This window comes from Carcharodon carcharias, chromosome 30, assembly GCF_017639515.1.
Source record: "Carcharodon carcharias isolate sCarCar2 chromosome 30, sCarCar2.pri, whole genome shotgun sequence".
NCBI classification, from domain to species: domain Eukaryota; kingdom Metazoa; phylum Chordata; class Chondrichthyes; order Lamniformes; family Lamnidae; genus Carcharodon; species Carcharodon carcharias.
In genome coordinates, this window is record NC_054496.1 from 18,175,264 (window position 1) to 18,197,797 (window position 22,534).

The following is a 22,534-nucleotide window of genomic DNA, read 5'->3' on the forward strand; positions in this document are numbered from 1 at the left end:
TGGCATTGCTCATGGGTAGTCTGCAGCACAGTTGTGATGTTGCAATATTTAGTAGTCAAACTGTTCTGTCTCCTCCAAGCTATTTTGAAATTTGGGTCCATAAGTGATCTGTATGCTTGCAATGTTGTAATGTGGGAAACACGACAACCAATTTACACACTGCAAACTCCCACAAACAGCAATGCAATAAAGATCAGTTAATCTATCTTAGTGATGTTAGTTAAGGGCCAAGTTATCAAGGAAAACTCTCCTGCTCTTCTTCAATCTTTTACATCCACGAGAGGACAAATGTAGGTTTAACATCGCAGCTGTGCAACGGCACCTCTGACAGTGGAACATTCCTTCAGTATTGCAGTAAAATGTCAGCCTAGATTCAGAGTTCAAGGCGCTGAAGTGGGACTTGAACTCAACCTTCTGACCCAGAGGCATGAGTTGCTATCCACTGAGCCACAGGTACCTGGCTCTATTTTAAGACTGTCTTACACTTGCAACAAATTGTGCAGTGAGACAAAAATAGACTACCCATGTAGATGTATGACTGCTGATCTGTTGTGCCTGTCCTGTTCCGAAGAAAGCAGCATAAAGTCTGTTGTCTTACCTCGTCATCCACCAGCTTCCTCTTGTATAATGCTTCTTTAGCCGAATCCTGCCCAGAAAAGAAAACAAAACCATTCAGAAGAGTAACCTGGGTTGCCTGCCAGAGTGGGGAGGGGCGAAGAGGGGAGGGTGGGGGAGGTGTGGAGAGAGAGAGAGAGAGAGAGAGAGACACACACACACACACACACACACACACACACACATACACACATACACACAAAGCAAAGGGAGTGATGATTGTACCAAATCTGGTGAGAGTTAGGGGGGGACAGATGCAGTTTTGGCCGACTCCAAAAGCCTTGTAGTTAATGGGACCCTGGAGTTCCAAGTCATCTCTGCAGGAGCTTCCCTTGATAACCCTGACGCATTTATCCTATAAGTTCTCTTCTGGAACAGAACTCCAAGTGCAACCCAGGAAAAGGAAAGAATTTTTTCCAACAGGAAGCTGGGCACTTGCTTCTCTGCCCATCCCCCAGCCAAACATTTCCCAGGCACAATGACAAAGATTCCCATCACTTACTCGATTCCCTTCGGTACCTAGTCGCTTAGCTGCGTCTGTGTAGTAGTGTATATATCTCTCCAATTGTGTTACGTATTCTGCAATTTAAAAAATACAATGGTTAAATGTAATTAAGTGATATATATGGAGCAGAATTGGGGCCTCAAACACAGACTTAAACGATTGCAGAATCTAGTGCAAAAAACAAAATCAATTTCTATTTTCGACGAATCGTTTCAAACACTCTCTATGTACAAGCACAATCCCAAACCATCCCTAACGATACTCCTCTAACACTGGATTAAGCACTCTGTCCTGTTTCAGGACTTACTTTCCAAATTACACTGTGGATATTGAACAACAAATCAGTGAAGTTGACTCCAGCAAAACACTGTGCAACCTAAACACCTCCTGAGCTGCACCACAGATGCATCTTGTGGAACAGTGAAAAATCAGGATGGCAGTTATAGTTGGAGATGACACTGTTCCAAGGAAGGTTCTGAAAGCCTACAGTGTGCCTATAACAATCCGCATCTGTATAGCCCCTTTTACCATCCCAAGGCACTTCACAGCATTTATCAGATAAAATTTGACATGAGGCCCACAAGGCCAAAATTTTCCTCCAGTTGTTTTTCATTTATATAAACATTTTAAAACATAGCTTTGCCTGAAAACAAGGGATATAAACTTTTGGCAAGCTTTGCTGCTCAAATGAGTCCCACCAATTTGAGATTCTGCCCACCCAACACAGACAGAAATCCAACTGACCCTGGGCAATCCTCCATCAGTTAGTTATGCAGCAGGGCCCAGTCCCAAAAGATGGAAGAAAAGGACAAAATGATGAGAGAGAAAAAAGAGGGGAAAACATTCTGTACAGCATTTTTCACAGTCTCAAAAGGTCCCAAAGCACTTTACAATTGACCAGAGCACTTTTGAAATGTATTCACTGCTGCAATGTAGGAAACATAGCAGCTAACTTGCAACACATCAAGCTTCCATACACAGCAATGTGATAAATGGTCAGATAATCTGTTTCAGTGATGTTATTAAGGCCACTAGTGGGGGGAATGAGAAGCTCCCCTGCTCTTCTTTGAATAGTTCTGTGGGATCTGGAGAGGGTAGATGGAGCCTTGGTTTAATGTCCCATCTGAAAAAAATGGACCTCTGACAGTGCAGCACTCCCTCAGAGTTCAAGTCTAGATTATGTGTTGAAGTCTCTGGAGTAAAGCCCGAACCCACAAGTTATTCAGTCTCAGAGGCAAAAGTGCTATCCACTGAGTTATGGCTAATGAGGGTTTGTACTTTCTGGCATTGGATGCTGCCAGATCAGCTTCCTTTAAGAGTGTAAGACAAGTAGTGGCAGGAGCAGAGGTAGGCATTGTAAGTCCTTCAGCGTGTTCTGACATTCAAAAAGATTGTGGTTGATCTTCCAACTCAGTCCTGCACTGTCCCCATATCTCTTAATGTCCAAAAATCTCGATCTCAATGTTCAAGATACTCAGTGACTGAGCTCCACAACTCTCTGCAATGGAAAGTTCCAAAGGTTCACAACTCTGAGGGGCAGGATTTCTCTCCACTCATTCCTAAATGGTCAACTGCTTATTCAGAGATGTTATCCCCCAAGTTTTCGGCTCCCAAAAGGAGAAACATCCTCCCAGCATCTACCCTGTCAAGTCCCCTCATCTTAGGAACCAGTCTAGTGAACACCTGTTACACTCTTTCTAAAGCAAGCATATCCTTTCTTAGGTAAAGAGACCAAAACTGTACACAATTTCCAAAGTGCACTCTCGACAAGGCTGTATACAATTGGAGTAAAACTTCTTTACGGTAATACTCCAATCCCCATCCTTTTCTAATAAAGTTTTATTTGCTTTCATAATTGCTTTCTGTACCTGCATGTTAATTTTTTAAAATTCATGTACAAAGACCCCAAGATCCTTCTGAACATTTCCCAGTCTCATCTTTTAAAAAAAAAAATTCTGCTTTTCTATTCTTTCCTGCCAAACTGAATAACGTCACACTTCTCCACATTATACTCCATTGGCCATGTTTCAATCCACTCATTTAACCTGTCTATATCCTTTTTCAGCTTCTTTCCATCCCCTCAGCTTACCTACCACCTAACTTGGCATCTTCAAATTTGGATACGTTATTCTCAATCCCCTCAATGTCATTGATATAAATTGTGAGCAGCCGAGGTCCCAGGGCTCATCCTATGGAACCCCATCAATTACAGTCCACCAACCTAAAAATGTACTGTACTGTTTTCTGTCCATTAATCAATCCTCAGTCCATGTTGACATATTGCCACCAATCCCATGAGCCCCAATTTTGTGTAATAACCTCATGTGCGGCACCTTATCGAATGCCTTTTGAAAATCCAAATACACTACATCATCTGGTTCCCCCTTATCCATCCTACAAGTTACATCCTCAAAAAACCATCATCAGATTTGTCAAACACGATTTCCCTTTCATGAAACTGTATGGACTATGCTAATAAGGATATTTTTGTAAGTACCACATTCTGAATAACAGGTCATAGCATTTTCCCTATGACTGATGTCACACTAACTGGCCTAGAGTCCCTGTTTTCTCTATCCCTCCTTTATTGACTGAATGGAGTTATATTTGTATAGTGAGGGTAGGTAGCCCAAAATTTTGTCCCCATTAAAATGAAGTTCTTTGGGATGCAGGAAGCCTTTCCCAATAACCTGCTGAGCACAACTTATTGAAATAATTCCAACAGAAAGTATGCCCTTTACTTGCAGATGATACAGAAAAGATTTGAGACTTGGTGAAATGCAGGTGCAGTAAGATATTTAACATGGATCTGTTTGGTATGGCTTCCCCTTATTGGGATCCACTTTCCCCTTCTTCCCCACATCCCCTCACTGTGGAGATTCACCCTCACTTCATCTCCTGAAGTCATGTTAATAAAAACTGAGCTTTAATTGAACAAAACAATATTTTTTCCATACAAAATTTTCCCACCTTTAGTGGAATCCAGTCCCTCACCTTTCAGAACTCCAGGGTCCCTGTGTTCCAGCTGTGATTTCTGCCACTGGATCCGTTGTGTGACCTCCCGGTGCTGATCTAGGAGATCTTTTGGAGGAACTTTATGCTCCTGTTTATATGTGTGAATCTGTAAACGTGATTGGGACAATGTTTAATCCATTCTCACAGGTCCTGGCTCCATCAAAACACACATTCCTCGTAGTCCACACAACCCACATTGACACCATAGTGTTTACACTATGCATCAAAACCTTTACTTTGAGCTTTAAATCTGTTAATTCAGTCAAGACAGTGATTAATTCAGTTAGCATGCATGTACAGTACACACGTTGCCTACAGTATATCCAAGTATTTGTTTACATGCATAAAGATCACAAGCATTTTTCAATTCAACATTGCCTTGTGTCTGTTAATTTCCTGTAATTTTTTAAACACTTTATTAAGGTGGGTGAGTCAAGCTGAGAAATAGGAGGGACTTATTGCTCGGTGTTCAACAAGAATGAACTGGGAAGAGGACTAAACACAACCAGTCTGCCTCGGTCTCAGGCGGGATGAGCACAGCACCACTTACAGGCAACAGATCATTGCCTTTGAATGAAAGCCTATTAAATTTAACATTGCTCTTCACGCTGTTAAGAACTTGCTGAAAGAATTTATCCAAATTGAGCAGCAACACAATAAACAGCTTGTGAAGCTCATTCACAAAACTCAAGACAAGAAAGGATCTCTCCTATGCCCCACCAAAATTTTGACTCCCGTCCTTTCCTGAAGGTGCTGTGTCATGTGCTGGAGTATAGCTCCACAGGCCAGGCTGTACTCAGGTACCTTATGTAAGTGACCATTCATCTCGTGTAAAGCCAGGCACTGGGAGCTACTGGCAGGCTATTTGACCATTGGGGGCATCACAGCTGAGCTCAACTAATTCCTTGCCCATTGTCTCTACACTCAGCTTTAACAAGCAGCATCTGCACCTCCAGTGCTTTAGCTGTTGGCCAACAGCCCAGCAGTGCTATAATTTCTCGCGTAGGGTCTTTTAGCCCTTTTAGGGTCTATCGTAACTTCCTAAATCAGTTCTATTTAAGAGTTTGAGTTATCTTCTAGCTTCCAAACTTGATGAGTTTCAGAAAAAACATTACCTCACCCTATTTTTTAAAACCGATCCTGGCCAACATTCTGTTTTTAGATCAGCTTGGGTTTTTTAAAAAAAAAATATTTGAGGGAGACACACCCAGACACGAAGCAACTAATCACTCTGGAGATCACAGCACCATTTAAATCACTCTAAATGTAAGAAAATCATACTATTCTCAGACTTCACTCACCTTCCTTTCTATTCGTTCTCTGTCAAACTTCAATATGTTAAAACTGTGCAGGGGAAAGGCCAATTTGCTGCAAATAACAAAAAGAAACACCAATTATGTTTAAAATAAGAATTTGTAAGTAATCACATATTCACGTATTTCTTGGCTGCAATGTCAAAAGCAGAGTCAAAATGCCCCAGAATGATAGAGAGAAAAATGAAAGTGTGCAAAATACGAGGGGCTTGAGGAGGAGAGTTGGGAACTTTAAGAACCTTTTGGGGGGGGGGGGGGGGGGGGGGTGGTTGGTGAAGAGTCGGATGGAGAAAATCAGAAATAACTGCAGGGACTTTCCTCATTATTCATCAGCTGGAATATTATCCTGTGTAGCCTTGCACCAATCGCAAGTTAGGAAGAAGATTACGGTTTATATAGGGAGCTTACTTTCGAGTTCAGCAACATCAGCAGCTCAGCCAGTCCCAGGCTGCCATCAGTGTAAGTCTCAAGTTGGGGAAAATGGAACTAACTGGATTGCTCTTTGAAAGAGCAGGTGCACACTCAAACGTGTTGACTGGCCTCCTCCTGTGCTGTGCGATTCCATGACCACTGGGCTGGGGGGGTGGGGGGGGGGGGGGGGGGGGGGGGAGGGAAGGTGGTGGCACGGTGGGGCAGGGGTGACACACTTCCTGTCAGGAAAACACAAAGGCCAATAGTGAAGGGCAGTACCAGCTGTTAGCTGTGACTCAGTTGGTAGTGCTCCACCTCTAAGTCAGAAGGTCATGGGTTCCAGACCCACTCCAGAGATTTGAGGACAAAATCCAGGCTAACATTTCAGTGCAGTACTGAGGGAGTGCTGCACTATTGGAGGTGTTATCTTTCAGATGAGATGTCAAACCGTGACCCCGTCCACCTGATCGTGTGGACGCAAAAGATTTCATGGCACTCAAACAGTAGAGGAGCCATTGCAGTGAGCTGGCCAATCAATGCTGTTTGTGGGACCTTCCTGTGCACAAATTGTCTTCACATTTCCTACAATCATGACTACACTTGAAAACTTGGCTGCAAAGTATGTGGGATCATTGTGGGATTGCGATTGGTGCTACATAAATGCGAGTTCTTTCTTTCAGATCGAAAGGAACGGGGGAGGTAAATTGAGAGGTTGCGACGAGCTGACAAGCTGAAGTTTTAAAATTCTCTTAGGGAAGAAAAAAATACTTTGCTTTTTGAAGATGTCGCAAGAAAATGATCCAAGTTAGAGGAGTGACCAACTACAGTATTCCCCTTGGAATGCTTGCTCTGCAGTTCAACGAGATCAAAAGATACACAATTTTAATCTCAGTCAGTGCAGGGTTGGCTAATGTCAGGTAGGATAGCAGTAGGACTGGATTATAAACCAAACAGGATTTCCACTCTTAATCACTGTCCTGTGACCTTTGCTGGCCCATGCACATGGGGATATTGGGCAGGAATAGCACCAGGCTTAGCAAGAATCACATCAATTTGGACTCCTGATGCCTTCACCAATCAAATATACAAAATTCTTTGCAGGTAGGGGACTACGATCAACCTTCACAGTCCCCATTAGAATTGGGTCATCACCACCACTGATATGGTGATACTGGGGTCAACAAAGCATGTTAGTGAGTGGTGTGGCTATTGCTCATCACCTCAACACAAAGGTGCTACAGACCAAGTGTTCTTTATCCCTAAGTCCGAAAACCGAACACATCCAAAAGCCGCACTTTTTTTTGAACCCCATCGATCTTTAGCATGGGAAATCTAGCTGTTTGCAGTGCTTACCTTGTGATTTTTATGCTGAACATATCAAAACGAAACTTATTACAGGGACGCTGTATTTATTATTCAGTGGTACATCTTGATTTTCTAGCCATTATATTTACATGATACAATAGCCTAAGCCTAGGCTAGCTAATGTAATTTTATATGCGGTTTCTGAAAACTGAAATTATCCGAAATCTGAAATGCAGTCGGCCCCAACAGTTTTGGATAAAGGATATTTGACCTGTACCACTGTCTACACCTGAGGGAAAAAATTTGAAACTTAAGGGTAAGTGTGCAGCACGCCCATTTAAAGAGACATGCTCTCTGACTGTGCTGACTCAGTTGATCTCAGTTCAGGGAAAATTGGTGGCACCACAAATGGCACCTTGGTTTGGGAAGCAGAAATATCAGCCTGGATTGCCAGTTCTGACAAGCAATATCTTCAGAAAATCCATACTGGATAAGAGCAGAATTAGCCATGAATATGAAGCCTACTACGTGGAATAACCCACACACACGTCTATTATCCACATACATACTTAAATGGCTATAAAAACAAAAAACAGCGGATGCTGGAAATCCAAAACAAAAACAGAATTACCTGGAAAAACTCAGCAGGTCTGGCAGCATCGGCAGAGAAGAAAAGAGTTGACGTTTCGAGTCCTGTTGAAGGATCATGAGGACTCGAAACGTCAACACTTAAATGGCTAGTTAAGTGAGGTGCCAGGAATTGAAAGAACCTAATTAAGAGTCAGCACCTTCCAGGAGGAAAATGGGGGTGGGGGTTAAAAAAGAAAAAAGAGACTTATCTAAAAGCATTTCTGTATTTTGAATGTTATCGTTTTCAGGTGGAAGACAGTGAATAAAAATGAGAGTGAGGAAAAGGTCTAGATGACAAGAGATCTCAATGATGTGTCACAGCCTTTCTCCCAGACCTCCAATACAGCTGGATTTAAAAATTCAGATATTGCACCCCAATGCAGACTTCTGCCTTTCAGAACTTGGCCACTTTTCAAATAATCAGCCGTGGATCGGGCACTACACGAAAAATGTTTTATTAAAATATAAGTGTACAAAGATTGGTCCAACAATTCCAGTATTTCTACACAAAAATATCTAGTTTCAATCAGCATTTAAAAATCAGTGATCAAGCGGTTGCAATTCAATCCATCTCTAAGGATTAGCTGCCAGATTACTGTCAATTCACATAGTAGCAGTATTTGTTTTCTTACTCTAACTTGAGCTACTGGCTAAAACCACACATTTTTCTTTTAATTTGATGGATTCCGTACAAGTTAAGGGAGGTTAGTGCTACAGAGCGGAGCATATTCCTGTTTCAGGCACCCAATATCTGCATCATACATGCCGAGGCCAGGCACAGAGTAGGCTAGGTAGAGGCCTGGGTCAGGTATAGCACAAGTTGGATACATGGTCAGGTAGGACAATGATCAAATAAATAGAGGCCAAACACATCATGGATCAGAAACAAAAACAGAATTACCTGGAAAAACTCAGGTCCGGCAGCATCGGTGGAGAAGAAAAGAGTTGACGTTTCGAGTCCTCATGACCCTTCAACAGAACTAGGTAAATCCAAGGAAGGGGTGAAATATAAGCTGGTTTAAGGTGTCATGGATCAGTGTTACAATGGTGAAGTTATAGGATTATGTCTTTTGGTTTGTAAGAGTGTTATAGTTTGGGACTGCAACTTTAAATTTCGGGTCTTGTGATATACACTGGAGTCTGTCTCACCGTAAACCTGGTGGTCTAATTATGAAAGATCACAGGGAGAGTCAGATTATTTTATTGAAATAAAAGTGCTGGATGTTTATAGCTCGGGACAATGACAGCTGCTTCTAAGTCCACAATTCAGAGACCCCTAGTCTCCTAAACCTCAAAGGTGTTACCGGTATCAGGTTGTAAACAGGTGTGCTGGAACCTGTCCCTTTGTTTCCAAGATGAAAAGCAGTGGTGTTCAGAGATAGCTGATTGAGATTTCTACTTGGATTCAAATAGAAAACAGTGTGTTTCCCCTTGCCATGAAGAGGGGGGTGGGGGCAGAGGAAACCATTTTGAAATCAGATTCTGAATTCATTATAAACCTAGAGATATGACAGACAGAAGGGCCAGTTGCAGTTTTTAGTCTTGTGTAGTCTGCAGCCAACGGGAAGTTCGAGAGCAAAAAGAAAATCGATATTAGCCAGGCATGTACCTTAAACAGAGAAAATGCTGACTTTTATCATGGAATGCAGGTGGGAGCTTGCGCCCAATTTGAGGCAGAGTTCGAGAGGAGTTAGGACCAAGCTGGAGGGTTCGTCTAGCTGGAGCTAGAGGGGGAATTCCCAGGGAAAACTTTCAAGGTGGAAAGTAGTAATGGTTGTCTACTTAAGAGACTGAGTAATGTAACAGAATCGGGGTTTTCGGTTATTAAAAGCAAGAAGGGGCAGCCTCTGTTTGGTAGTTTGAAATATAAGAAGTTGTCTATGAAAAGTTAATATTTAATTAATATTGCTTTGTCTTTAGTCATTGATACAGTAACATTTATTTTCAAATGTGAAATATTAATATGTCATACCTGGAAGCTCAAATTTTTCTTTTAAACTGTTATTGGTTTATATGGCGATTGTAACATCACATATGTGCCCAGGACAGATACAGCATACAATTTTAAAAATGTACAACAAAAAAGCATCCTCCGCTTCAACTGCTGAAGAGTGCCCGGCCCCAATCTGCCACTTGACACCATATTCTACATCAACCATCTTGAGGTCTGCATATGATACTGGCAATTTAGAGGAGTTTTGTGTGGGGCCAAGATTACCAGAAGCTGGTTATTAATAGCAATGCTTTATTGCCATGTGGACCTTTCTGTCTTAGCTCATAATAGGGATCAAGTAAAACAAACTTGAAACTCAGATTACATATCATGGCAACTAGTATGGAACAGGTTAAAATTACAATCCTGGGCAGGCGAAGCAAGCTTGGCCCTGGACACGTGGTAAATGGAATAAAAATGGGAACAAAAAGACAATCTCCTAATTAGAACCAGTTTCTGGCTTAGCTAACAAGAGGTATTAGATAACGCTGTGACTCAGTCAGTCAGTCTGTCTCCAGCCAGATCACTGGTTCAAAAAATAGGACCGATTGGTGGAGTTGTGCGTGTTATTCCAGAGAGAGAAAAACTGTAGTCCTATGATTGGAAATGGTCTACATAGCACCTACCATGAATTCAGGACAACCCAAAGTGTTACAGCCTGCTAATTACTTTGTGAAGTGTAGTCACCATTGTAAACTAGTCAGGAGGTCAACCTTTTCTCTGCTCATTCTCCTTGCCTTGGTACTCATAACTGGGCATAAACATTTAGGGTGAGAGGAGGACTGGGTGAACCCCAAGCTTAGTAGTGGAACCAAAGCTCAGAGGCTCAATTGGGCCAAATGACATTTTCCTTTGCTTTGATCATAAATTAACAGTGGGCCTCCAGAATGCATTAGGGACACAGACTGACTAATGCAGTTGGTATGGTTTTGATTAAAATTGAATGTTAGAAGCCTGTTCCAACAGTAAAGCTGTGAGGATGGAATGCAAGGTATATAGAAGCAACGCAGCTTTGTAATTCAGACTCCCATTTCTGTTCCATTTTAAAAAGTAAAAGCACCTGACCTAATACTGTGAACTAGATTAGCAAAGTTCAAAGTGACACACACAGAACACAAGAAATATGAGCAGGAAACCACACAGCCCATCAAGTCTACGCTGCCATTCAATACAATCATGGCTGATCTTGGGCTTCAACTCCATTTTCCCCCCAGCTCCCCATATACCTAAATTCCCCCGAGACCCCAAAAATCTGTCCATCCCAACATTAAATGTATTTAATGATGGAGCATCTACAATCCTCTGGGGTAGATAATTCTGAAGAATCACAACCCTTTGAGTGAAGTAATTTCTCCTCATCTCAGTCTTAAATGATTGGCTCCTTGTCCTTAGACTGCGGCCCCCCCCCCCCCCCCTCGTCCCCCGACCATGTTTAAGATTCCCTGACCAGCGGAAACAATCTGTGTCCACCTTATCAAGCTCCCTCAGAGTTTTATAGGTTTCAATATCACCTCTCATATTCTCTGGAGTTTAGAAGAATCAGTCAAATTTACTCATCATAGGACAAGCCTTTTATCCCAGAGACCAATTGCAAGTATATCCTTTCTTAAATGTGGAGACCAAAACTGCAGCACTCCAGATACAGTCTCACCAAAACCTTTTCAACTGTTGCATGACTTCTTAATTTTTGTACTCCAATCCCCCTGTAATAAAAGCCAACATGCCATTTGGTTTTGTAATTGCTTGCTGCACCTGCATCTAACTTTCTGCATTCCTCTTCCAAGCACACCCAAGTCTCTTTGAACAACAACTTACAAGTTTCTCATCTTTTAAGTAAGTATTCTTCTTTTTTATTCTTACGATCAAAGAGAATAACTTCACACTTTCCTATACTATACCTCATCTGCCATCTTGTTGCTCACTCACCTGTCCATATCTCTCTGCAGCCTCTGTGTCCTCCCCTCAGCTCATCTTTCCACATAGTTTGGTATCACCAGAAAACTTAGATACATGACTGTCTGGCCAGAATTCTCCAATCCAGGACTAAGACCTATGGCAGGAGTGGGACGGAGGGGTGTTTCCCGCTGTGGAGGCCGATGGGAAATCCCACAGTGTCCTGCAGCCCTGGCTTCATTAATTATGCAGTCGGGGGTATCCCCGATGTTTCTCACACAGCAGGGTGGACATCGATGGCTCGCCCTACCATCATATCTGGGTGCCATTTTTAAAAGGCATCTGGACATCACTGGCCTACCATTGAAGAAAGAAGATGGACCTCCTTGAAGACACTGAAGCTGGAAGACTATCAGGAAGACCTGATAGATGCTCACCCATCCACTGCTGCGTGTACCAGGGTCCATGGTCACTGGAGTCCTCCATCCGGGACTCCAGAGGCAACTCCAGGCAAGTGTGGGTGGTGGTGGCCAAACCGGTCAGGCCTTCATCTGCATCCTATTAGCAGGATGCAAATTGGTTTCACGTCGAGAATTGCGACCCTCCATGGCAGGCGGCAGTGAGAGATCCCACCTTCATTTTACACCGGCAAGAGACCGATTTTTGGACCCTCCACCACATTCTCTCCCCACCGCCTGCAGGGGGTCGTGGGAGAATTCCACCCTCTGTCTCTTCGTCTAAGTCACTAATATAGATTGTAAATAGCTGAGACCACAACGCTGATCCTTGCCACTATTCACTGCCAGCCAATGTGAAAAATTCCATTTGTGTCCACTCTCTTTTCTATCTGTTAACCAGCCCTCTAGCCATGCTAACATATTATATCCAACCCCATGAGCCCTTATCTTGCCTAATAACCTTTTCTGCGCACCTTATCAAATGCAACATTTTTCTTAAGAAAAACACTCCAGCTCTGGCAATGTGTTCTCCTAAACCTCTCACTTTGGAATCAAAAGGCAGAGTTTGAATCCCAACCCAGAGTCGAGTAGAAAAATCTAAGCTAACACTACAGTCTTCCAGATTAAAAATTAAACCGAGGCCCCATCTACCCTCTCAGGTGCACATAAAAGATCTCAAGGCACTATTTCAAAGGAAAGCAGGGGAGTTCTCCTTGGTGTCCGGGCTAACATTCAACCCTCAACTAACACAAAGAATACATTGTCTGGTAATTATCACATGACTGTTTGCGGAAGCTTGCTGTGTGCAAACTGGACGCCCCGTTTCCTGCATTACAACAGTGACTACACTTCACAAGTGCCTCACTGACTGCAAGGCATTCAGGGGCTTCTGTCAACATTTGAGGTTGTCAAAGAAATGCAAGTTCTTTCCTTAAAGTAGTAATTTTCTTCCATTTCCATAGATCAGTGATTTCCTGGGTGAAGCCTGTGTAACAACAAAATTGTTCTTTATAATAAAGCAAAACTTGCATTTACATACCTCCCATATCCTTAAGACTATCCCAAAAAACTTCACAATCAGCAGTTTCTTTTTAGCGCAGTCAGCTTTGTGCAAGTAAACATGACAAATGATTTGCTCGCAACAAGATCCCACAAATAGCAAACTGGTCATCTTGGAAAGGGAAACCTGATGCTCCTCTGATTACTCCAGGGCAATGTTTTATATCCACTTGAATCACTGGGACAGAGATATAAGACCTCTGTTTAATATCTCCAACAATGTAACACAACGACGACACTAAAAGCCAGCTTAGACTACGCACTCAAGTCGTCAAAACCACTTGCCATTTTGCTACATCTAACTTGAAAGTAATCTTCCCCCAGTCACTGATGCCATGTGCTTATTATATTCATAAAAGGTCACAAGTGACACTATCAATATTCTTGAAGACAGGACTCAAGATTCACACTAAATTCAAGTCAATGCAAACCAACTTCTCAAATCTGCAATTACTGCCAACTCCATACGACATATTGGGCAAGACAGCTAGACTTTGGTTTGGTTGGAGAAATGGGTGCAATTTCAGAATGTAATCCAAAAATATCCCAGGATACCACATGTTAAAAGATAGAATTTGACTTATTCAATCTCTGTAAACCAGGAATCTGGAAGTAGGTCTGCCTTCGAATCTACTGGAAACCGTGTGATTGGCAGTGGGAGTTTGGCTTAATGAAAGACTTCTTCAGTACTTTGTTAAGCCTGTCAGCCTAGCTGTAAATTTTTGGAAATTTTGGGCAAAAAACAATGAAGTACAGGCTAAAGAATAAGACCCAACGAGATGAGACGAGACGAGATCCAGGGCTGTAGATATATTGTATGGAAGTTACAAGATGGGAACAAATTGCTTGGTCTAACTGACCAGTGTTGCTATTTATCCTTAGCACAATCTGCTCACTGACGCTCAGTTTGGGTTCCACCAGAGCTACTCAGCTCCTGACCTCATTACAGCCTTGGTTTAAACATGGACAAAAGAGCTTAACTCCAGAGGTGAGGTGAGAGCGACAGTCCTTGCCATCAAGTCAGCATTTGACAGAATGTGGCTTCAAGGAGCCCTAGCAAAAAACTGGAGCCAATGGGAATCAGGGGGAAAACTCTCCGCTGGTTGGAGTCATACCCAGCACAAAGGAAGATGAAAAAACAAAAATAGAATTAGATGGAAAAACTCAGCAGGTCTGGCAGCATCGGTGGAGAAGAGTTGACGTTGTGAGTCCTCATGACCCTTCAACAGAACTGAATATTAGAAAAGGGGTGAAATATAAGCTGGTTTAAGGTGGGGGAGGGGGTGGTTATAGGGACAAGCAAGCAGTGATAGGAACAGATAATCAAAAGATGTCACAGACAGAAGAACAAAGAGGTGTTGAAGGCGGTGATATTATCTAAACGAATGTGCTAATTAAGAATGGATGGCAGATCACTCAAGGTACAGCTCTAGTGGGGGTGGGATGGAAAGGCTATCAGGGCATAAAAGATATAGGATTTAAAAATAATGGAAATAGGTGGGAAAAGAAAAATCTATATAAATTATTGGAAAAAACAAAAGGAAGGGGGAAGAAACGGAAAGGGGGTGGGGATGGAGGAGGGAGTTCAAGAGCGAAAGTTGTTGAATTCAATATTCAGTCCAGAAGGCTGTAAAGTGCCTAGTCGGAAGATGAAGTGCTGTTCCTCCAGTTTGCGTTGGGCTTCACTGGAACAATGCAGCAAGCCAAGGACAGACATGTGGGCAAGAGAGCAGGGTGGAGTGTTAAAATGGCAAGCGACAGGGAGGTTTGGGTCTTTTTTGCGGACAGACCGCAGGTGTTTTGCAAAGCGGTTGCCCAGTTTACGTTTGGTTTCTCCAACGTAGAGGAAACCGCATTGGGAGCAACGAATGCAGTAGACTAAGTTAGGGGAAATGCAAGTGAAATGCTGCTTCACTTGAAAGGAGTGTTTGGGCCCTTGGACGGTGAGGAGAGAGGAAGTGAAGGGGCAGGTGTTGCATCTTTTGGGTGGGCGTGGGGAGGTGCCATAGGTGGGGGTTGAGGAGTAGGGGGTGATGGAGGAGTGGACCAGGGTGTCACGGAGGGAACGATCCCTACGGAATGCCACCGGGGGGGCTGAAGGGAAGATGTGTTTGGTGGTGACATCATGCTGGAATTGGCGGAAATGGCGGAGGAAGATCCTTTGAATGCGGAGGCTGATGGGGTGATAAGTGAGGACAAGGGGGACCCTATCATGTTTCTGGGAGGGAGGAGAAGGCGTAAGAGCAGATGCGCGGGAGATGGGCCGGACACGGTTGAGGGCCCTGTCAACGACCGTGGGTGGAAAACCTCGGTTAAGGAAGAAGGAGGACATGTCAGAGGAACTGTTTTTGAAGGTAGCATCAACGGTCATTGACAGGGCCCTCAACCGTGTCTGGCCCATCTCCCGTGCATCCGCCCTCATGCCTTCTTCTCCCTCCCGGAAACATTATAGGGTCCCCCTTGTCCTCACTTATCACCCCATCAGCCTCCGCATTCAAAGGATCATTCTCCACCAACTCCAGCATGATGCCACATCTTCCCTTCACCCCCCCCCCCCCGGCGGCATTCCGTAGAGATTGTTCCCTCCGGGACACCCTGGTCTACTTCTCCATCACCCCCTACTCCTCAACCCCCACCTATGGCACCTCCCCACGCCCACCCAAAAGATGCAACACCTGCCCCTTCACTTCCTCTCTCCTCACCGTCCAAGGGCCCAAACACTCTTTTCAAGTGAAGCAGCATTTCACTTGCATTTCCCCTAACTTAGTCTACTGCATTCATTGCTCCCAATGCGGTTTCCTCTACATTGGAGAAACCAAACGTAAACTGGGCAACCGCTTTGCAGAACACCTGCAGTCTGTCTGCAAGAAAGACCCAAACCTCCCTGTCGCTTGCCATTTTAACACTCCACCCTGCTCTCTTGCCCACATGTCTGTCCTTGGCTTGCTGCATTGTTCCAGTGAAGCCCAATGCAAACTGGAGGAACAGCACTTCATCTTCCAACTAGGTACTTTACAGCCTTCCGGACTGAATACTGAATTCAACAACTTTAGATCTTAAACTCCCTCCTCCATCCCTACCCCCTTTCCGTTCCTTCCCCCTTCTTTTTGCTTTTTTCCAATAATTTATATAGATTTTTCTTTTCCCACCTATTTCCATTATTTTTAAATCTATATCTTTTATGCCGTTAGCCTTTCCACCCCACCCCCCACTAGAGCTGTACCTTGAGTGTCCTCCCATCCATTCTTAATTAGAACATTCGTTTAGATAATATCACCACTTTCAATACCTTTTTGTTCTTCTGTCTGTGACATCTTTTGATTATCTGCCCCTATCACTGCTTGCTTGTCCCTACAATCACGACCCTCCCCCCCACCTTAAACCAGCTTATAATTCACCCCTCTCCTGATATTCATTCAGTTCTGTTGAAGGGTCATGAGGACTCGAAACGTCAACTCTTTTCTTCTCCACCGATGCTGCCAGACCTGCTGAGTTTTTCCAGGTAATTCTGTTTTTGTTTTGGATTTCCAGCATCCACAGTTTTTTGTTTTTAACAAAGGAAGATGATTGTGATTGTTGGAGGTCAGTCATCTCAGTTCCAGGACATCACTGCAGGAGTTCTTCAGGGTAGAGTCTCTGAGGCACAATGATCTTCAGCTGCTTTATCAATGACCTTCCTTCCATCATAAAGGTCAGAAGTGGGGGTGTTCACTGATGATTGCACAATGTTCAGCACCATTCGCGACTCCTCAGATACTGAAGCAGTCCATGTCCAAATGCAGCAAGACCTGGACAACATCCAGGCTGACAAGTGGCAACAAACATTCGCATCACACGAGTGCCTGGCAATGACCATCTCCAACAAGAGAAAAACTAACCATTGCCCTTTGACATTCAATGGCATTACCATCACTGAATCCCTCACTAACATCATCCTGAAGGTTATCATTGACCAAAAACTGAACTGCACTAGCCATATAAATACTGTGGCTACAACAGCAGGTCAGAGGTTAGGAATTCTGCAGCAAGTAACTCACCTCCTGACTCCCCAAAGTCTGTCCACCATCTCCAAGGCACAAGTCAGGAGTGTGTTTGAATTCTCCCCACTTGCCTGGATGAGTGCAGCTCCCTCGACACTCAAGAAGCTCACACCACCATTCCAGGACAAAGCAGCTCACTTGATTGGCACTCTATTCACAAATATGCACTCCCTCCACCACTGGCACAGTGGTAGCAGTGTGGACCATCTACAAGATGCACTGCAGGAACTCACCAAGGCTCCTTAGACAGCACCTTCCAAACCCACAACCACTATCATTTAATATGGACAAGGGTAGCAGACACATGGGAACAACCAGCACCTACAAGTTCCCTACTAAACCTCTCATCCTGACTTGGAAATATATCGCTGTTCCTTCATTGTTGCTGGGTCAAAATCCTGGAACTCCCTCCCTAACAGCACTGTGGGTGTACCCACACCACGTGAACTGCAGCGGTTCACCACCATCTTCTCAAGGGCAAGTAGGGATGGGCAATAAATGCTGGCCCAGCCAGTGACGCCCACATCCCATGAATGAATATAAAAAATGATGCCGCCTATATTCCCTACTTCCCCTTTTACTAACAGCCTGCCTAACCTAATCTTAAATATTGTCATGGTCTGTGCTTCAATCACAACAGTAAATACAAACAGATATAAAGAGCAGAATTTTTCACTCTACGTGGAGCACGCCTGACCTGCTCGAGCGTGAAATAGTGCTTGATGACGGCAAGCGAGCATCCCATCATCACGCACTGGTGCGATATTTCTGTCGTCGGGTGTACCCGCCGACAATTAAGAGGCGTAGTAAGGCCATTAATGTGATAAGGCCATCAATGGTGATTTTTCGTTGGCCATCCAATGTTATGGTTGGCAGGTAGGTGAATCAGCCAGGCGGCCTTTGCCTTTTTGAGGAAGCCTCATCCAAGAGTGGGATGAGGTTTCCGATATTAATCAAAAATATATAAAAATGCTTTGGACAGAATTTACGTCAGCCATACGTTCAGGTGACTGATCCTGATGCATGGACATTTTTTTTTTTGGCATCTGAAAATCTTTATTTATGGATTTTGAATTCTTCAGCTCCCTGAGGCAGCTCTCTGCCTTCAGGGAGCTAGCGCGCTCCCCCTCACCCGCGCTGACTTCAGCGCTTGCCCTTCTCCCACCCCTGCCTCAACACCACTGAGCATTTCAGCTCACTTTTCATGCTGGCGATTGGCGCCTGTATGCCAAACTCAAAAATCTTGCCCATTGTCTTTAACGCAAGGAAGACAGCAAGCCCCAAGCTGCATATTTAAACAGGACCCCACAATCTACCCACAGGTGTCCCACTTGCTCGCTCAGAATGGATTAAGATCAGGACAGGGCTGGAGGGTAGCATGATCTTACAGGGCAAGTTACTGGCTCTCACCCCAACTGCCACCCCCCCCCCCCCCCCCCCCCCCCCCCCCCAAAGGAGTGTTAAAAATCTGGGCCGAATTCTTTGTTTTCTCCCTTCTAATCATCTTTAAATCCAGTTTGCTACACTTCTCAATTCCATAGTCCTTCCAATAATCTCCTGGCAGGAGGCTTTCCAAATGTCCATTCACACCACATCCACCATAACAGTCAATATGTCAAAGAATTTCAACACGTTGGTCAAACATGATCCTCCTTTCAGAATCCTTTGCTGGCTGCTTCTAATTCTTTTCTCCTGATGTGTAGATTTAGTACCTTTTGAGTAAAGACTTCAATTATTTCCCATCAGTTTTAAAATTTAAAAACTTGTAATTACGTTTGTCACATCTCTTTGAAAGCGGGGATTACATTGGTCACTCTTTTGTCATCCAGCAGACATTCAAGCTCAAAAGAACGCAAACAATTTCTAAGACCCATAGTATTTTACCCCCTATTTCCCTCAAGGTCTTGCCTTTTTAATACTTTCCTTTTGAACTTTTTACTTTTAAAATATTGCTCATATTGCTTTTAACTAATCGCGATTTACTTCCCAATATTCTTCTCTTTTGTGAACACCACAGTGTAAAGAACTCCTGCACTAGTTTCTGTTCATCCACCAACTCACTATCCTTTGCACTCAAGTTCTACCTTACTATCAACAATGCTCTTCACGGATATATTTGCAGAAGACTTGACAATGCCTAAAACCTTTTTTTTTACTATTTTCCCACAACAGTGACTATGCTTCAGCAGTATGTCTTTGGCTGTAAAGCACTTTGGGGTATTCAGAAATGGTGAAAAGTGTTACATAGTCTCAATTCTTTCTTCCTTTTTACATCAGCCCTCTGTATAGTTCCCATCGATACACAGCATTTTGCTTTCACTGGACCTTTCGATACACAGATAAAAAGTGTGCATGAACAGTAATGGCACCTGCAACATTTTAGCACTCCCTAAGTATCTCACTGCAGCGTTAGCCTGGTCTATGTGCTGAAATCTCTGGAGTGGGGCTTGAACCCATGACCTCCTGACTTTAAGGAGCAAGTGTTACCCACTGAGCCATACTGGCACATAGGTAAAATGGGGCAAATCTGAGAGGAATCTACAAATGAGGAATTTGAATCTCTATTGCTTCTCCAATTCCCATAAAAATAAGGTTAGGGGAGTAGGACTTAGTGCGGGATCATATTACAGTATTCTTATTTTAAAAAGTTAAAAGCTTTACAATTCTTCAATTAGTAGCTCAGTCTGCACTATGTTGCCAGAGACCAAGGTGCAGGGATGTGGAGAAAGATTGGGGGATTGGGGCTAACTGAATTGCTCTTTTCAGAAGAGCCAGCACAGACTCTATGGACTGAATGGCTTTCTTCTACACTGCATTATCCTATATCCAAAGTGCTATAATATGGTTTCAGCTGGGTGAGCGAACTACTGGTAAGATTAAGAAAGGAAGACTGTTTCACAATTAAGATAGGCTAAAGCAGGGGCACAGTTTGAGGAGGAGGAGGTGGTTGCATGAATGAGGCGTGGTTAAACATGGTGTTTTGTTGAGGTGGGCTGGTGAAGAGCAGGTGGTTATATGACTGAGATATACAGTTGCGCTTCTGATGTATGGAGCAATCGCGTGGCTAGATACCACACCCTAATTTCTGAGGTTTAAGTGCTGGAAAAAATATCTTTCCTAATCAAAATAGGACAGATATCCATAAACACTTACTATATTTACTGTTAAGACAAAAATAAATCAAGTGAAATACTAACAGTCACTTGTATTATATCCTACTAAAATTACTTAATGAATCTACAGAACTTCAAACTGAAATATACAGATGCCCAGCTAATAAATTAATGAAATAGGAGAATGTAGGAACAGAAAAGCTGCAGCTTTTAAACCTTTGATCTTTGTGTAGAAAACTATTCTATATTAAACTAGAAAACACAACAGTATAAAAATAGATATTTCCGTAATAAATATTATCACTGAAAATAGGTTCTGTAAGAAAGAGGATGCAATTGCTTAAGTGAACTCGATAGCTAAGTACTCAGTAGAATTGTACAGAAGATACAACACAAGTGACTGAGACACTGTCTAAACTGTTCAGAGAATTCAGAGTCTTAGCTGTTCACTAAATACTCACAAAATAATCAAATCATACACGAGACTCTTGTTAACATATAAGTAATTAGTTATCACATCCAAATGATGATTATCTCTGCCATCTATTCTTGCCTGGGAGGATTATGGCCAAACAAAGCAGTCACATTATAATGCAGAATTACAATTCTCCAATGGCTAAGGAGAGAACTGTGCTGCTGCTCAAACCTTGCCTCTGGAGGAGAGGAAGAGAAAACACTCATTATTACAATTTACAACGCCCAGTGAAGATGATTTTGTGACTTCTTGACTTTTTACATACTTCACTTAAAAAGGGAGATTTTCCTGCCTTTCTTTTCCAGCTCCAATGCAGAGTCTCAACCAGAATGTTAACCTGTCCCCTCTCTCCAGATACCGATTGATCTGCTGCATATTTCCAGAATTTTGTGTTGCAGTTTTTCAGCACTGGCAGAGATGCATGATATAAAATAAATTATATCTAGTATATTTCACTTGGGCTAGAGTACAGTGTCTGGATTTCTGTTCAGTGATTCTGTGGAGTCTGCAATTTCCAGGGAGCTTGGTATGGGGCTCCTTCATTGGCTCCTGACCCCAGATTGAAACTTTTAAAATCTTAACTTGGACTCATAAGCAATACAAAAAAAAAGGAATAAAAAAGACACAGGACTTGGTGCGGAGGTCTGCAGGAGAGCTGGCTCAGGCTTTTTGTTGCATTAAGTTAAAGTGCAAATTGAGGATCTGAAAAGGAAATTAAAAATTAAAACATTAATAGCCACTGAACTGAAGAGCCAAGCTCTAGAGAACTAACAGAACTAGGCAATTTTCTAATTAACAGCCCAGATTTCCCTGGGGGGAGGGGACAGAAACCACACTAGAGTCATTGCAACGATGTATCTACAGCACCAGGATTCTTGAAGAGTGCAAAAGAAAGGTTTATATGGTCAGTGACTTGCACCATTAATTATGACTCCCCGTATTTCCCTGAGACTTTTGTGGTTATTTACATTCGAGCAGGAGTGGGTCATTCAGTCCCTGGAGCCTGTTGTTAATCAATCAGATCATAGCAGGTTTGTTTTTTTAAACTCCATCCACCCACCTTGGTTCCATAATTGTGGAGACATTGCAGTAACCATCATAGCCCTGCCCCTGGTTAGGCAAGGGTAAATATCATAGTGCCAGTTTCCAATTAGAGGGGCCATTTCAATAAAACCAGCAATAGTAACTTTAGTGCCAGTTTATTGCTGCTTGTTGGCAGCCTGATAAGGAAAGGAGCAGGTGGGCATTTGACACCTTTATTGTTTTCAAAGATGAAAGACAAAAGACAGATTGAAACATAACAGACTTGTTTCTGAGATGTGTTGAGTTTCAATAGGAGAGGAAAGAGTGAACTAGAGCACTCTGCGTGGATCTTGTTTTCACTTATTATTGCCATATAGCTATTAGACATCAGCAGAAACATTAAAATTGACTTATTACAGATGTTCAAAGGTCTGTGTTTAGATTTCCAACAAATGAGATGTACAACATTATGTACTGATGCAAATCAGCTCTAAAGGAATGTTAATTATACATCTGACTTTCCATTAGATTGAGAAAGTGCCAGAGGTCATGCCTAATGGTTGAAGATGATTTTCTAGTAATTCTACATACTTCATTAGGACACAATTACACCTGCACCGACCTATGACCTGTTTCATTTAATTTTAATCCATGGATTCTGGGTTTACAGTTACACTGCTGACTAA

General features: G+C 42.9%; 1 protein-coding gene across 3 annotated transcripts in view; it reads right to left on the reverse strand.

Moving 5' to 3' along the window:
* The window catches only part of cc2d1a (coiled-coil and C2 domain containing 1A), an 88,678-nt gene that overhangs the window by 11,568 nt on the left and 54,576 nt on the right, over positions 1 to 22,534 (reverse strand). For all 3 annotated transcript variants that reach the window (XM_041176996.1, XM_041176995.1, XM_041176997.1), the window contains exons 25-28: positions 5,437 to 5,503; positions 4,115 to 4,241; positions 1,118 to 1,194; positions 599 to 646 (exon numbers count right to left, since the gene is read on the reverse strand). In XM_041176996.1, coding sequence (XP_041032930.1) covers positions 599 to 646; positions 1,118 to 1,194; positions 4,115 to 4,241; positions 5,437 to 5,503 — 319 coding nt within the window. The remainder of the gene's footprint in view (positions 1 to 598; positions 647 to 1,117; positions 1,195 to 4,114; positions 4,242 to 5,436; positions 5,504 to 22,534) is intronic.